The sequence below is a fragment of the Cardiocondyla obscurior genome, linkage group LG29 (genome assembly GCF_019399895.1).
Source record: "Cardiocondyla obscurior isolate alpha-2009 linkage group LG29, Cobs3.1, whole genome shotgun sequence".
NCBI lineage: Eukaryota > Metazoa > Arthropoda > Insecta > Hymenoptera > Formicidae > Cardiocondyla > Cardiocondyla obscurior.
This window is the reverse complement of record NC_091892.1, coordinates 1,062,605-1,075,729: the sequence shown is the minus strand read 5'-3', so window position 1 is coordinate 1,075,729 and position 13,125 is coordinate 1,062,605. Positions and strand designations below refer to the sequence as shown.

The 13,125-nt window shown below is 45.7% G+C and overlaps 2 protein-coding genes across 2 annotated transcripts; both read left to right on the top strand.

Moving 5' to 3' along the window:
• Positions 1–657: 657 nt before the first annotated feature.
• On the top strand, positions 658–2,724 carry LOC139112512 (glycine-rich protein-like). The gene is made up of 3 exons (XM_070673554.1): positions 658–722; positions 1,735–1,917; positions 2,297–2,724. Exons 1-3 carry the CDS (start codon positions 711–713, stop codon positions 2,567–2,569), a joined length of 468 nt encoding a protein of 155 aa, XP_070529655.1. The 5' UTR covers positions 658–710; the 3' UTR covers positions 2,570–2,724.
• A 6,681-nt stretch (positions 2,725–9,405) lies between these two features.
• Positions 9,406–12,894, top strand: LOC139112503 (cuticle protein 38-like). The gene is made up of 2 exons (XM_070673547.1): positions 9,406–9,576; positions 12,445–12,894. Exons 1-2 carry the CDS (start codon positions 9,406–9,408, stop codon positions 12,892–12,894), a joined length of 621 nt encoding a protein of 206 aa, XP_070529648.1.
• Positions 12,895–13,125: the final 231 nt, after the last annotated feature.

The window sequence follows — 13,125 nt, the reverse complement described above, 5'->3', positions numbered from 1 at the left end:
GCACCACCGCGTGCCACATTCGATCGGTCGAGGTCCCCGTGTTGCTCTGTTCACGCTTCGCGGAGCACAGACAAGATCATAGACGCGCGAATAATTACAGAAAGCGATTGAGAGTGGCCGGCAGGTAAAGAGACGTCGGAGGGACACGAGGTAAACCCTCACCGTCCCCCTTTCCTCCCTTCGCGATCGCGCGCACGTTCGCGCGCGCGTGTGCGCTCAAGGTGGCACGAACGCGCTTTTTCTCACGATGCGAATCGAACGACCGATACTTATTTTTTTTTTTTTTCATTCTTTTTCTTCTTCTTCTCTTTTTTTTCTCTTTCCTTCTTTTCTCTTGCTTGGACCGATAATGGCTTCGTCCTTCGTGCGAACGGCCGCGGTGAGACCGCGCGGCGAGTCATCCGCGGCACCGGCTAAGGATCTAGGATCTAGGTGAACGCGTAACAAGTCCCGGGGTCCGACCCACCCCACTATCGGCTGGCCGCGGGAATCCGGACCCCACGCTGTTTACCGCACCTACGAATTCGCCTCGCCCGCGATTGGTAGGGAAAACTTTTTTTTTTCCGCATCTCTCTCTCTCCCCCTTGGATCTTTGACGCGCGTCCACCGGCAAAAACAATCCGCCGAGGGATATATAAGTGATCTGACGGGGTACACGAGATGTAGTCAGTCCACAGTACCGACAAGAGTTTGCAAGCACCTCGAGCAACATGTTTAAGTTGGTGAGTGAAGCACTCGTTGCATGCGTACTCGGGGCGGGCGAAACTTTTCCCGTCGAGAGTGTATAGATATCCGCGGTTTTTTATTTTTTCCTTCTTTTTCTTTTTTTTTGAGCGACGCGTAGATCTCACTTGTGTATAAGTTTTATATAATTTTTTAAGCGGCCGCGTTAGAGTTCTTTAAAGAGACCGCAGACCGCCGGGATTCGCGCAGATTCATCGAGGAATGTATATATCGCGAGATGTAAAAAAAGCTCGCAGTTCGAAAATGATATTTGTCCTCTTATAACTTTGCTTTTATGTGGAGATTAGACTTATCTGAAACCACCGTGAGGAGGACGGGGAAAGAAGGAGAAAGAGACAGTCGCAATACCGTGAGAAATACTCGGACGTAACATTTGCTGTGAACTTTACTTGCCGCCGCGGGCACGATTTTATCGCTGGAATACGCTTGTTTCATTCATATCGTATGATACGCGTTTGAAATCATCCTGAATATGCGTAAATAAAGCCGAAGGCTATACCTACGCGACGATGCAAGCCATTCGCTTAGGAGCTTCGTATCGTCATTTAGGATAATCTCGCATAATTCGCTGTCGTAAGCAAAACTGGTGATAAAATGCCTTTTAGAAACGTACGTTATTTTAATTCTTTTTCCTTTTTTCTATTTCTTTTTTCTTTTTTTTTTTCGCTCGTATTAACCATTTTGTTGCCTCTTTTACCTACGTACATTTTCACGATTTTATTTAAAAGAAAAAGTCTGAAAATTACTAATCCATTACTTCATTTCGCTCGTCACATACGTACTCTTTTTATTAAAAAATAGGACACGTTTCAATTTCATAATTGGAATTTTAATTCCGCAAGTATTATTATTTTTTTTTTTGTCTTTTTTTTCCATGCGTTGTACAATGGATTAAGTTTCTATCGCATTTCGGCCTGAATTTCATTACGATTTTATATATAATTTAAATTCTGAGGGAATCCCGATTTATACCTATATGTTTAACCACAGATCGTCCTTCTTGCCACTGTTGCCTACGCATCAGCCGGCGGCCTTTACTCCGGATACGGAGGACTTTACGGCTACGGCGGTTACGGTTACGGTGGTTACGGCTTGGGTCATGGAGTAGCGTACGCGCCTTCGATCACATACGCGCACGCTCCACTTGCGACCAGCTACGCTAATACGTTCAAGGTAAGTAAAATAAGTTCTCGGTTGGACAGGTAATCGGACCCTTTCGATGCGGGAAGGAAAGGGTTATCAGAATACCGGCGTACCTCCCATCCGGGGACAATTTCGGTGAAAAAAAAAAGTTCCGACTTGGCTCGCTGTATAATCCATAAACGAGCTACCGCGCGAAATGAATTCAGTGGAAATAAAGTTTTGCATTACTATTTCAGCAAAATAACGCTCGCGGGCAGAAGGGAGGGTACGGGTGGGGGGGAAAAAAATTGGAATAATTACCGAGCACATTTTAAGGGAGAATTAAAAATTTTTTTTATGAAATTTTCATTTGTATATGTATTGCGAGGTGAAATACGGTATGGCGTAACTCTCCCGTTTTGTTCTACAGGTCGCGGTGGCTCCGCCAGTCGCTAAGATCGTTGCACCTGTTACAAAAGTGGCGTACACCGCCCCTCTCGCTAAGGTGGCCTACGCACCGACTTACGCCTCGCCAGCGGTGAATTACGGCTACTACGGATACAAAGTCCCGCCAACGGTCACCTACGTATCAAACGGTTATGGATACGGCCACGGTCTTGGATACGGTGGTTATGGTCTCGGCTATGGATACGGCTACGGACTCGGTCACGGTTATGGTGGATATGGTGGCTACTACCACTGAGCGAGGGACCACCGAGCGACAGTCTCGGGGCATTAACGCCTTTCACGACGTTCGATTGTAATTAATTAGCCGGCGACGCGGCTTACGACACTGCCACCAACATTGTCATCGGCTATTGTACACGATATGTTTCTAATATACGTTCTCATCTTTTACGTGGACTACATTTTATTCGTAGCGCTTTTAGCGGCGACCAGAGTCCCCACACCCGCTACACCCAAAGACGAACGTCCCTCGGTCACGTAAAGTACAGCTCGGGGAAATTACGGCATTGTTCAAACTGCCCGTCAGACACTTACGTCATCCGATTAATTATTCCGCTCGGTCTCGATACCGTGCGTGCATGAAAGGTTTCTTTCGTTACGTATTATCTGATCGTATCGTCATTAATTTTCGTTTTCGCGGATTGCCGCAACTTCGACGGGCCCGTTCCGCCGGGCATCTCGAAGCGTGCCGGGCGCCGATCGGTATCGGATGCATCGGCGATATGCCCGACAAAGATCCGCCGCGTATGTACGACCGGGGAGGAGAGGGAGGGAGGGACGCAATTGTTAGAGGCTTTCATACATTCAGTCTTAGACCATCTGTCCGTTCGTCCATCTGCGTATCCAGCGGAGCGTGCGAGTGTTGCGCAAGGTGAAAAGGAGGTGCTGAGTAGCGTGTTCACGAGCGCGAGGAAGAAGCGAGGCTTAAGAGTAGATCAAGGCTAAGGCGAGGCACCCGCGAACTTTGTTTATCCCGATCGGGTCGTTTTTGGTCGTTTTACCTTGGCGTAACTTCAATCTCTCGATTTTATGTAATAACGCGCGCTTTATGTAACACGCGCTCGTTTTCGTTAAAGACGCGCGACCTTATCGCCTCGATATTCGATCGCATATTTTGATAATTGCCGATCACGTTACACGAGCATTAAAAAGCCGGGTGGCTAAAAAGGTATCCGAAGTGGTTTTCCCTCTCAAAAAAAAAAAAAAGATTATCTCGCACGGGTCGACGAGATTACTGAGATCGATACGAATAACGAATAATATCGGAATCTGTCCATATAGAACTGAAATCTTACATGCTGAATCAGGTATTTGACTCGGATAACGTTTAATTTACTTCAATTTACTCGAATTAAATACAAAGAGACGTTATCAGCTGCAACGTGTCACAGATAATTTGCTCGTTTTTAATATTAACAAGGCCGAACGATTAACTTACACAATATACGTGCGCAACTGTTTATCAAGCGATTCCCAACTCCTTTAAAGTCAATATCTCCATTCAAGGTAGATCGATAAAGGAGATACTCGATGAATTATACGTTCCCGTTTCACATCAATTTAATTTATACATCACATAATGAACGTTCCGATGAGCGAATCGCCGATCGCGCCTGTTAATCGCCTTTTTTTTTATTATTATAATTATTATCATTTAATTTAAAGAAATAATATTTCTTCCTTTGGCTATAAATTTTTATGACTCAGGCCCCCGAGGGCGTCAATTAAAATTCCGCGGCAATAAAATCGGGAAATATATTTTTATTATTCATTAAGTCCTTCGAAGCCTAATTTGCCGGAGACGGTTCATATATCAGGCGTTGATTGTTCGTAAATTACTACCATTTCCATATTCCCGGGAGTGGACTTGAAATTTAGCTGGAGAACACTCGCGGTAAAGGGGCATTACGTCGGGGCTGCGTGCGCAGTCCGCGTATTTAATTGACGTGCGCTGTCCGCGCCTCTCGTTTATTCCTCCGTCAAGCCCCGAGAACGCGGTGGCGAAATTGATATAAAATATTACGAGACGTCGTGGACGCGCCGGGCCGCGGACAGTCGCTCATTCATTTATTTACTTTCTCACTTATCGCTTGCACGCGATCGTGCTCCAGATTTATTGGAGCAGGGTCGCCGCGGACTCCGCCCATGCCCATGCACAACTTGTTCCCGCGCGTCGACCGAGGGGCCAAGAGAAATGCGCGAACACCCGAACGACGTCGTCCTCAAGGTGAAACGCTCCGGAAAACGAAAATGGATTTCATCTCCCCTTTTCCCTTCCTCCCCCGGTTGCGGCCGTGGAAAAAAAAGCGAACGCGTACGTGATCGCGACCGTGCTCCATTTTCCGGAGTCCGGCGGCGACGAAGCCGGTCGGAAGTCGGCGGGATTTCCTTACTTGTCGCGACGCTAATCGGACTCGATTAAACCGGCTGCGAACGTACATGGAAACCGGTGAACTATTGTTGTCGCAAATAACGCAAGAACGAGATCTTGATACAAATTAAAAAAAAAAAAAAAAAAAGAAAAAATTAAAAATAAAATAGAACAAGCGATATGAAAAGCGAAATCTTCCCCGGTAGGGTTCTTACGATACGAAAAAAGATCGCGCGATGCAAAGTCGTGCCTCGCATTCTTCCACGCGTGGTCCAGTAAATGAGTAACTTAACCAAGGGATTACGTGTCTTCCGCTCGATATTTCCAGGGCGTTCCAATACGTGCGTTAACGCGGATCCGTTGAGAAACCGTACGGCTGCCCGCGCCTGCAACGTCAGGCGTAATCTTTCCATCAGCGTCGCACGGATGCGTTGTAATTAATGCCACGCGCGTCTTCCATTGTAAAGCGAATATAAACGCGGCATTGTAATAACGCGTAGCTGTATCAATCCTATCGCGCGTGCACGATACGGGCGTATCGTATACCTGTCGATTATAACGCGGCTTGAAAATATACGGCGTGTAATAAGAGCGCGCGCGGCTGTCGGCGGTTGCGCAATATTAAAAAGCCGGGGTTTATTTCAGGATCGCAAAAGCAGACGACTTTGAACGTCCCTACGATGAACGATGGGCGTTGTTGCGTAGGAGAGTTATGCGAGGCTCGCTCGGGAAGGTCACCACGCGACTTTCTACGGCAGAAGTCCGCCCGCCGACCTCGCGAATTCGATACGCGTGATCTACGAGCGCGAACTATCTTTTTCGCCGGAAACCGTGCGAATATTTATTTCCTAAATTCGTTTTTTTTATATTTTTTTTCCTCCCCTCCTTCTTTTTGCTAAATATCTAGCTGCGTTGTGGGCACATTCGGAAATACGATACGACGAATAAAAGGTGTTGGCGTAACTCATCTTTCTACCCCGCCATAATTTTGTCGCGGTGAAGAAACGTATTTCTGCAAAGTGCTTCTGTTAAAATGTTTTATACGTACACAAATATATTTAATAAAACATTTTTTTAAAAGAACGATTGTTCTTTCTTTTTTTTTTTTTTGTAAAAATAAATACTGAGAAAAAAATGGGCGCACAAATGCTTTTTCGTTCATTTTATACTTTAGATGATTTAACAGTATACGTCGCAAAAAAAAAAAAAAAAAAAGTGTGCAAATATGAAATATTAACCAGTCGTTTAATACAATTTTTCGAAATATTTCAAAAATCTGTAGATCCGTCGTTGAATCAGCACGATCTATCGAAACTACAATATTAATTTACGCAAAACGGCTGAAAGGCCTTCGTAACTTATTGACGAACGTATCTGGCTTTGCGCATAATACGAACGGTTCAACGCAGGCCGTCATTAAAATTCTCTTTGAACCCTAAGTACTCGAAGAGGATTACTTTCCACACGGCGAAATATATACCTCGTTTCGAACGTGTCAACGTTCGCTGCGACGGCCGGGATTGTCGACGTGGCACCCGAGAGGAAATCGCGAAATAAAACGAAGAGCGTTCAGGTAAAACGTTTAATGTTTTATTTTCATTTCTGCATATGTTTCGAGTATATTAAAAAAAAAAACGTTATATACGGGTAATTATTTCCTTTTTCCTTTTTTCCTTGCTTTTCGAATAATGAGAGCAATTCGAACGACGTTCGCCGAGTTATGTTCGGCTTAGTCGTGTTTCCCAAGGGTGGTACATCTCGCAGATTCACCTTAGTGGATGTAGCTGACGGCTGGTGCGGCGTATGCGAGCGGAGCCGCGTGTGCGGCGTAAGCGAACGGGGCTGCGTGCGCGGCGTAGGCGATCGGGGCTGCATGAGCGGCGTAGGCGATCGGGGCGGCCGCGTGAACGTAGGGTGCTGGATGCGCCGAGTATGCGAGGGGTGCTGCGGCGATCGCGGCTCCGGACGCCAGGTAGCCGGGTGCGGGCGCCGCGGCGACGCAGGCAACGAGAAGAGCGAGAAGTCCGGCGCACTTGTACATGACGGCGACGTAAATGTAGTCTTGGTGGTAGAAAAAGTTTACGGAGACGAGGATCGTACGAGTTCTCACCGATCGACTATGATACCGGGATCCGTTTCGCGGTACCTTTTTTATAGGTTCGAAAAACCCCTCTTACGCGCGCGGCCCAGAACTGGTTCTCTACGTATCGCTCCCATCCTCGGTTATGATCTAGAAGTGGCCCGGGACCCCGCACGTCCACGGGCCAAGGTCTTCCGGATTCGGCGAGATTTCACTGTACCCAGAGATTTCGGTCGGATAATGATTGAGAGCGAGGCGGGGAATCGGCCGCAAGCGCCGTTTCAACGGTATTACCGCGGCGAGACGGCAGAAGGAATTATTACCGCGCAAAACGTCCGATCGTTGTAATCGAGCGCGTCTTTTAACGATAGCGAACACAGTCGGAATAATGTGCATCGATTTCCCTCCTTTTCCGGGAAAGGGGGCGAGAGCATAATCAGCTGTAATATAAAATTTATGACTGTACCGATGGTCTACCGCATGTAAATAATTACATAACGCCTATCGCGGAAACGAATTTTGCGATGCCGCAATTATCAATTCATCAATTTAATAATGCATTAAATGTCCATGTATAAATCTATAAACATGCGTATTATGCATTTCGGTCACGGGACGCGGTTCGTGAAACTTTGATATGCCGCGGTGATATTCGTTGTAATTTGTCAATTAACAACGAGGACAGAAGGAGAACGGTGGATGCACCTTGCGCAAAGACGCATAATATTTTATTCCGCACACGTCGTTGCGTGGAGAAGCGCGTTACGTACGCGCGTACGTTTAACCGGTTGCTGCGATTTTCGTCAGTTGCGAGCTGTCACGCATTGTCATTGCCGATGCGTGATTACGTAAAGAACGGGGGAAGAGGGGACGCGCGGGTAGAGGAAAAGACGCAAGCAACAGACACACTTGTACGTACGTACACGCTTGTTTCGTTCGCTAACGCGTATGCAAGGTACGTCGCGAAATTGTGTAAGTCGAGCATCTACTTTCGCGACTTGTGTCACAATGTCTCTCCCTCCAAACAGCCTCCTCGATCCCGGTTTACGGCATAATATCCATCGACTTTGGACAACGTGGGCGTAACTGCCACTCGATCTTGATTTTATTCCATAATTAAATCGGTTTATCGAGCCAAGTATAAACGTGAAGGATAAAAATCCAATAATTAAAAAAAAAAAAAAGAATTCTTTAGAAAAACCTTCCGGAAAATTACGAGAGAGTCTTTTTAAATGGAGATTCTGAATGAGAATACTTTATAAGAAAAAGAAAAAACTAAAAAAAAAAAAAAAGGGAAAAAGAAAAAATATCTTTAAAAAATATAATTAAAAATTATTAGAGATAAGCTTTTCTTTGCGTAATTATTCACGTAACCGAAAATAGTTAATCTTTCGCGGATTGTTACCTAATCTGTAAACACAGGAGTTAAAAGTTTAAAAAAAAAACTTTTTAAACAGACGAGCTTTGGAAAAAGCTTTTGAGGAAAAAAGTCATGCATACGAGTTATTGTGCATATAAATTTGTTAGACGAACGTATGCGTGTTTCGTGGGACAAAACCGCACAGCCGTCTAGAGAGAGAAAGAGACAGAGACGTCCGCGTGCAAGGCAACCCGGCTCGTAAATCGCTGCAATTCATAAGCATTAAAATGGGGTAAAGTACAAAGAGGAAGAGAAGCGTTGCCTTCTAAACGACCAAAGTCAGGGCAAACAACCTAGAAGCGTCCTTTTGCGCGAGCGGGCTAACGATTTTAACTGAGACCCCGTCGGTCTAACGGCTGACAAGTACTTTAATTGTTTAAATATTGTTAACGAGGTGCATCACGGATATAATAAATTACAATAGCGAGAGGGAGAGGGGCCGTAGTTCGATAACGAAGTTGCCAGTGCGTTCCGTAACCGACGTCATCAATTAAGAGGCTATTATTGTCACGTCTCTCCGTGCGTCAAGAATTAATCGAGGAAGTGACAAGCTGTTCTAAACGTTGTTGTTGCCCGAGGCAGTCCGAGCTCGTATTTTGGATCCGTTGGCCGACCCGCAAGCTAATATGTACACGCAATAAATCGCTTGATAATTACGTATGATTGTTCCGGACGCGGCTATATTGTCGAGAGTTTGATGATCGATAGTCGAGGCTATGTCATTGAACCTCTCCATTCAAGCATCATGTATGCGCAAACAAAGAGAGCCCGCAGATAAGGCCATCGACAACCATGGCCACCCTTTCGAGCATTTCCCGCGTCCTTCTCGGAGAAACAAAACGATGATCGACAATCGCGTCTCTGTCGAGGCTACGTCACACGAGGGTACGAAACACAACGCGGTGAAGGGCCTGTGCTGAGGCCGCGAACGATCAGGGAGTCCTTGGCAGTGCTCCTCCAACAAGTGGTCGACGCAACAAAGAAAAAAAAAAAAGAGGAGAGAAAAAAAAAAAAAGAACGAGTAATCGCGATACAAACGACGTGAGGAAGGCAACAGGAACCTGTGGCCCGGGATCGGGTGGCCCATGAGAGAGGTGGGAGAGGTCAGCTCCAACGAATATAAGGGGTCCTAGACGCGTGGCCAAGCACCATTCGCTCTTCAGTGCTCTGCCGAAGTACGAAGCAACGAATTCAATCATCATGTTCAAGATCGTCGCTCTCTTCGCCCTGCTGGCCTACGTGGCGGCTGCACCTGAACCCGGCTACCTGGCGGCGCCAGCCCTTCACGCCGCGCCGGTCGTCGCGGCGGCACCCGCGGTCGCGGTCGCCCATACCGTCCCGGTTGCCACCAGCTATGCGAACACCTACAAGGTATCCGTGAAGAGCCCGCTCGTAGCCGCCGCTCCGCTCGCATACACCGCACCGATCCTGAAGACCGCCCCGGTCGTCGCTCATGCCGCACCGCTCGCCTATGCGGCCCATGCTGCGCCACTCGCCTACGCCGCCCCCGCCCCCGTCGTCGCTTTCGGATAAATCACTCGTTAAGTACTTTCCGCCCGTTCTCTCAAGAAGATGTCCCATCATCCACCCGGACACGTAACGGTTCATCATAACGATCGACCGGGCCGACCGAACCCACTGATCGACACTGGCACCTTGACTAAACCCTGTATCAGCCTATTCACACGGTCGGGACGACCGATCGCTACCGATTGATCAATAAAGTTGCCATTTCTGCCTTTATATAAATGCGTACTGTGTGCTCACCTTTCGATACCTTTTCTTAGATCAACGTTGAAAAAAAAAAAATATATATTCAGAAATTCACCGTTTCGAAAACTACTTGAATATTTTATCCATTAGCTTTAAAGTTATCTTTCTGGAATATATGTATATCGAAATCTTAGAATAGAATCTCATTGAATAATACAACGTGTTATTGTCGAACTGAGGAGCTATCAAATTCCACCTCGTCGGATTCTTGGCGTTGCACCTAAGGGCTAATTTCTCCGTATCACGTACCGCTGGGAGCTTATCGAGGATCGCAGATTTTTCCTCGCGCAGTCCGAGAGAATTCGAGGTCCCTGCTCGCACAGGCGATCGGCAAACAACGGAACACGTCCTGATATCACGGAGTGATTTCGCTCTTATAATTTTTTTTTTTTTTATTCTCTTTCTTTCTTTCTTTTTTTTTTTTAAGCACATAACGCCACGCCCGCATTGAGTACGTCCACCTACCTACCTACCTACCTATCCGTTTACGTGAGGATTTTCGCAAAATAGGATTTGGAACGACTCGATGAAAACTGTTTACCGACTTGGCGATCAACGCTTGTTTGAGTTTCGGCTTTGGCCGTCCTCCCCGTCTAGGCATTCGCGAAGCGAAACTTTACCGCGCGCCGTCGGGTCACGTATTGAATATATTTACAGGGAACATACAAACCCGCCCATGCACTTTTCACGAACCTAACTTGCTAAATTCTTTATGAAAGCTTTAAAAAAGTCCTCGGGTGAGAAGGAGGAGGGAAGTTTTGGCGAATTATTCAATATCGCACCTACGGCCTCGCGGAAGAAAAGCTGTAGATAGCGTACGTACGGATATTATTGTACGTACGTGTCGAATCGAAGAAAAAAAAAAAAAAAAAAAAAAAAAAACTCGAGCGTCTTACGTTAAAAAATAATTATAGTAAGGTACGTATAACTTAATTATTATTGAAAGGGATATTTTCATAAACGTGAGTCCGGATTGAAAAGAGGCAAATATTAAAAAAAAAGTTACCGACCAAAAGCTCAACTCCGTCCTAATTGAATTAATTACTTTTTTAAATAAAGTTGTCGACTTAATCAATGACTTGAGCAAAGTTGATTAATCCCGTCGTGTTTAACTTTCATCTTTCAATTGCGACAGCGCCTTTTGTCGAAATCGCCGTCCTTAATGCTTTATTTCCAGTTGAAATTGATAAATGAGATCATTAAGATTAAGCGCGTTTTCGGCCGTAATTTCACGCTCGAGTGCTTTTTGTTGCGTTCCCTCTGAAGAGTACCACTCCTCCTTGCTTCTGTGGCGTAATGTGCTTATTGTTACCAGGAGGCGACGAGTAAAAGTAAAGTCTCAAGATCGCAAAGCCTCTTTGTTCGATCGTCAAGTGTACCCCACAAGCTCACGGTGATGACAAAAAGCTTCAGAACCAACAGCCGACAAAAACGTAATCCATATATCCTTCGTCATCCTCGATTTTTCGCAACACCGCTAATCTATGTCCCACAAGTTTGATCTCGTGACTGATAAACATCGCGCGATTTAACTTGGAAATTAACTTCTGTTTAATATTTATATATTATGCCTATTTTGACTTTTAATTGCATTTGCAATCCAATTTGCCCTACTTAACGAGAAAGAGAGAGATTTTAAAACGACGGTCATCCTTTTAAAATCCTTTTAAAAACTTTGCGAAATTCAATGAAATACCTAACCCGTCGGCTCCTACCGACGATCTTTAATATTTTACGCCAACAAGAAACGTGTTCGCGGGAGTATATCTTACACGCGTACATATTTTCAAACAAGAACGTGCCTTCGGCGCGTTGAATATTTCTCGGCACATCCTATAGACGGGGGACGTTGAATTCTTATTGCAACTTCTTATTGGGCCTTGAAGGCTTCTTGAAGATCACGGAAACGCTCTCCTATATAAGCATGCGTAGACCCGCATGCGTGCAGATCAGTCCCAGGTTCTGATCCAAAAGTAGTGAAAACCTAGCTATCGTCATGTTTAAGCTGGTAAGATCGACATTTTATAATTCACCGTTATTTAATAATTAAAGCGCGGAAATTCTATTTTCTCGGAATACGATAATTAACAGTCCTCGAGACAAATAATTAAAAATAATTATAGATATATAAAATCGGTATAATAATTGATAATTTGTATGACGATTGAATCTAACCCATTAACGCTCATTATTCTTTACTTTATAATACATAATGTATTAATATACATATCATATATATTTTATATATAACGCGGCGCGTAATAACTAAGCGTTAATGCGAGTGAAATCCAATCGAGTCGGCAATCACTATTCCGAGCACATTTTTACCAACGGGACGTTCAATTTTTCGAATCTTATTGCGAATGTAAAGGAGGTCGGGAAATATTGTCGCCGCCGGCGATCCTATTCTTTCCCAAGATTATCCCGAAGGGTTTCATATCCCGCGGAAAACGTTTTCTTTCGCAGGTGGTTATTTCCGTCTTGGCGGGCATCGCCGCGGTGCAATGTGGAACCATTCTCACGCCGGTTGTTGGCGGGCTTGTTTCCGAGAAGGTCATCGAGGCGCACGGTAACAACGTGGTGCATCCGTCACCTTACGTGGCTGCGATCTCGCCCGCGTTGAGATACGCGAACGTCGGACTGCTCCAGCAACCGGTCGCCGGGTACGCGCAGCCGGTGGCGAGGACCGCCTTGGTAGCCGAGAAAACGATCGAGGCCCACGGACATCAAGTGATCCACGACGCGCGTCCCTTGGTCGAGGTGGCGAAACCCTTCGCCCTCGCGTCACCCTACGCGGTGCCGACGTTCGCCGCCCGCGAAATACCGTACGCGTCGCCGGTCTATTACTCGACGTACCCTCAACTGCTCGCTGAGAAGACCGTGTCCAGTTACGGTCACAGCGTACAACACGCGTAACGATCTCTGGGCAAAGTAGACGAGTAACTCTAAAGAACGCGAATTCACGGAACGGAACAATCTATCCTTTATAAATTATTACGCGACCGTTGAAATTAATATCGAATCGCGAAATAACACGGAGTATTTTATGTGAGAAATTTATTTTAAAACAAATTGAATTTATCCTCAAACAGAAATTTTCACGAGCTATATTAAATTAAAGAGGCAATTGGTTCCACCGTGACGCTC

Excerpts from the sequence above, each read along its gene's own strand:
- LOC139112503 (XM_070673547.1), top strand. The coding sequence starts at position 9,406 with ATGTTCAAGATCGTCGCTCTCTTCGCCCTGCTGGCCTACGTGGCGGCT. Across the intron at positions 9,577-12,444 it reads GCTATGCGAACACCTACAAG|GTGGTTATTTCCGTCTTGGC; the intron begins GTATCCGTGAAG and ends TTTCTTTCGCAG.
- LOC139112512 (XM_070673554.1), top strand. Across the intron at positions 1,918-2,296 it reads GCTACGCTAATACGTTCAAG|GTCGCGGTGGCTCCGCCAGT; the intron begins GTAAGTAAAATA and ends TTTGTTCTACAG.